This window comes from Octodon degus, unplaced genomic scaffold (genome assembly GCF_000260255.1).
Source record: "Octodon degus isolate 3935 unplaced genomic scaffold, OctDeg1.0 scaffold00126, whole genome shotgun sequence".
In the NCBI taxonomy this organism is placed as follows: domain Eukaryota; kingdom Metazoa; phylum Chordata; class Mammalia; order Rodentia; family Octodontidae; genus Octodon; species Octodon degus.
Genome location: NW_004524702.1, coordinates 5469804 through 5472555, shown reverse-complemented (window position 1 = coordinate 5472555; position 2752 = coordinate 5469804). Strand labels below are relative to the sequence as shown.

General features: G+C 42.1%; 1 protein-coding gene across 1 annotated transcript in view; it reads left to right on the top strand.

The window, feature by feature from the left end:
- The window catches only part of Smarcc1 (SWI/SNF related, matrix associated, actin dependent regulator of chromatin subfamily c member 1), a 175053-nt gene that overhangs the window by 81529 nt on the left and 90772 nt on the right, over positions 1 to 2752 (top strand). The window contains exon 13 of the mRNA XM_023700647.1: positions 1023 to 1060. Coding sequence (XP_023556415.1) covers positions 1023 to 1060 — 38 coding nt within the window. The remainder of the gene's footprint in view (positions 1 to 1022; positions 1061 to 2752) is intronic.

Below are 2752 nucleotides of genomic sequence, written 5' to 3'. Positions count from 1 at the left end.
CATACTCAGCTGGCTCCAAGGCAGAGTGGCACAGGGGACAAACCATTTCTTCATGGCAGTGGCAAAGAGCAAAGGGAGGGGAAGCAGCTAGCCTGTCTTCCCTCCTTACATTGAAATGCAGATTCCTTGTGCCAGGGTGGGTGCAGCACCCACACCTACAATAATCACTCCAGAAGCCGCCCTGTGGCTGCATGAGGCTTTAGTGGGACACTTACACACAAACTGTAATAGATACTTAACTTACAAGAAATTAGTTCTCCTGTGGTTTACTTATTTTTTTATATTTTTGGTTTTTTTGAGACAGGGTCTCACTATGCAGTTCAGGCTGGCCTTGAGCTCACTTTTGTAGCACAGGCTGGTCTTGAACGCACAGTGATCCTCCTGCCTCAGCCTTCTGAATGCTGGGACTACATGTGTGCAGCACCATGCCTAACTCTTCTGTGGTTTATTTATGTCCAGTGGACAAAATATTGTTTTCTGGCCACCTGACATAGATTTTTTTCTATTTGTTAACTTGCTAGGAAGAAAATAAGCCCCATTTGTAGAGTAAGATAGCTTCTCTTGGTACCTGTTACTGTGCTTTTCTGTACCCTGAGTTTTCCTGTCTCTGGCCAGTTTCTTGTTGTTAAGTCATACTTAGTCATTCATCATCCCATTTCCTCAGTAATCCAAACTACTGCTCTGCTTTATCAGTTCTTAGGAAACAAAAGTCCTCGCCAAGACCCTTAGCTGTTATTAAGGAAGATCACCATTATGATACTAGCTCAAGTAGTAATTAATTGTAAACTCCTTATTGTTGGGAATTTTATATTACCGATATTTTCAATTTCTACTACTACCACCACTGTATTTCTGTGTAATATTATAGCTTACCTAGATGCTCAGGGCAGCTATGCTTTAATAGTGCTATGCTTTATTTAATCCTGCTCTTTTTTGTCCACTCTCAGTTTTAAGTTATGAAAGACTTCAGATAATCTACATAACAATGACTTGTTTTTAAATCACATGTTTTGATTTTGCAGATGAGCAGGATGAAGAAACAGTTACAACAGGTGGAAAGGTAAATATTTTGGTTTGGCACAAGATCACATTCTCTGCTGTTTGGTGTACTGAGCAGAAATGCTGAAGTGAAAGTGTTCTTAGAACTCTATTTTGAGGCCCCTTAGATTTGAATTTTTCTCCCTCCCTCCTTCCCAGGCTCAGGAAAACCTCTTGCCTCAGCTGCTTGGGTAGCTGAGACTGCAGGTACATGCCTCAACCCTCTCAGCTCAATCTTCTGTGTAGTACTCTCCCAGAATATTTGTCTTCTTAAGTTGTTAAAATTTTATAAGAATTTCCTCCAGTCATGTCCTGCACATGGTGTGGTTTCTGGTTCCACAGTCCTGTGAGTAGAAACCTGACCACACTGTTCATGTGTTGTTGGACAGTACAGATGAGCAAGGGACCATGGCTGGCCTTGAGTTTTTGACATAACTTTGATCCACAGGGATATAGCTCAGTAATAAGTGCTTGCCTGGCAAGCACAAGGGCCTCAGTTCAATCCCCGGTTCTGCAAGAAAAAAAAAAACCAAAAACAACTTTGATCCACAGCTAACACATGATAGGTTCTGACCCAAGTACAAACTGCTAAATTATCATTGCCCTAATTCAACATGGCTGAATGAATCCTTGAAACAACAGCTTTTTTTTTCCAGTGGCCACTTCCCCCTCCTTCCCCACTCTAGCCTTTTATACAACTTGCTTTTACCTTTCATATCCCCCCCCCCCGTCAACTTCCAGTGTGTTTCCTAACCCATCCCTCAGACTCCACCCCCAGCAAATGTCCATGAAGTCTCAGCCTCCCTGCCCTTGATCCTCTCTGTGTCTTCAGAGTTCATAACCCCCCCACCCCTTCATTTCTGTTTCTAATAAAACCTAACAATATAGACTTCACATTGTGCTCATGCCCTTTCCCGAGTCCTTAGTTCTTATTTCATTGTTTCTGTGCCTTGGCACACCAATCATCGTGTCAGAAGGTGTTAGATGTAAGGCAGGGATTTACTTTGGTGTCTTTGGGTAAGTTCCCCATTGTTTGTCTTGTGCCCTTGGCTTTCTTGGGAAAATTCCTTAATGTACTGAAAATGATTCGATTACTTTCTCTATCATAGGAATGCCCTAGACTGACATTTAACAGTGTGTTGTATATATTCAGGAAACGAACTTGGATTTCTAGGGAAAAACCTTTCACCAAAAAAAAAAAAAAAAAATTTCTGCTATTACTGTTCTATTTTTTTTGCCCAGAACTGAGAATTGAACCCAGGGCTTCATTCATGCTAGGCAGATACTTTACCACTGAGCCAAACCCACTGCACTTAGCAAAATCTTTTTTTTTTTTTTTTGTATTTTAGGGAAGGGTCTACATGGTGTTTAGGGTCTCACTACTAGATCAGACTCTAGTGATCTGCCTGTTTATAGCCTCCCAAGAGCTGGGAATTCAGGTGACACCACACCCAGTCTCAATTGCCAATTCTGCGCGCCCCAGGGGCAGGGCCAGCTCAGCAGGCCCAGGGATCGAACCCCTGACCCCTGCGCTTGCTTGCAGGCACTTAACACATTATTATGCCTTCATTTCTTCTGTTGTATTATGGGATTTTTTTGTTTTATTTTCTATTACTGTTCTTTTGCTCTTTGAGAGGGTTTAGTGATACAGCTTAGGCTGGCCTTCACTGTGTAGCCCAGGCTGGCCTCTAACTTGTAGGTTTTTATTATTATT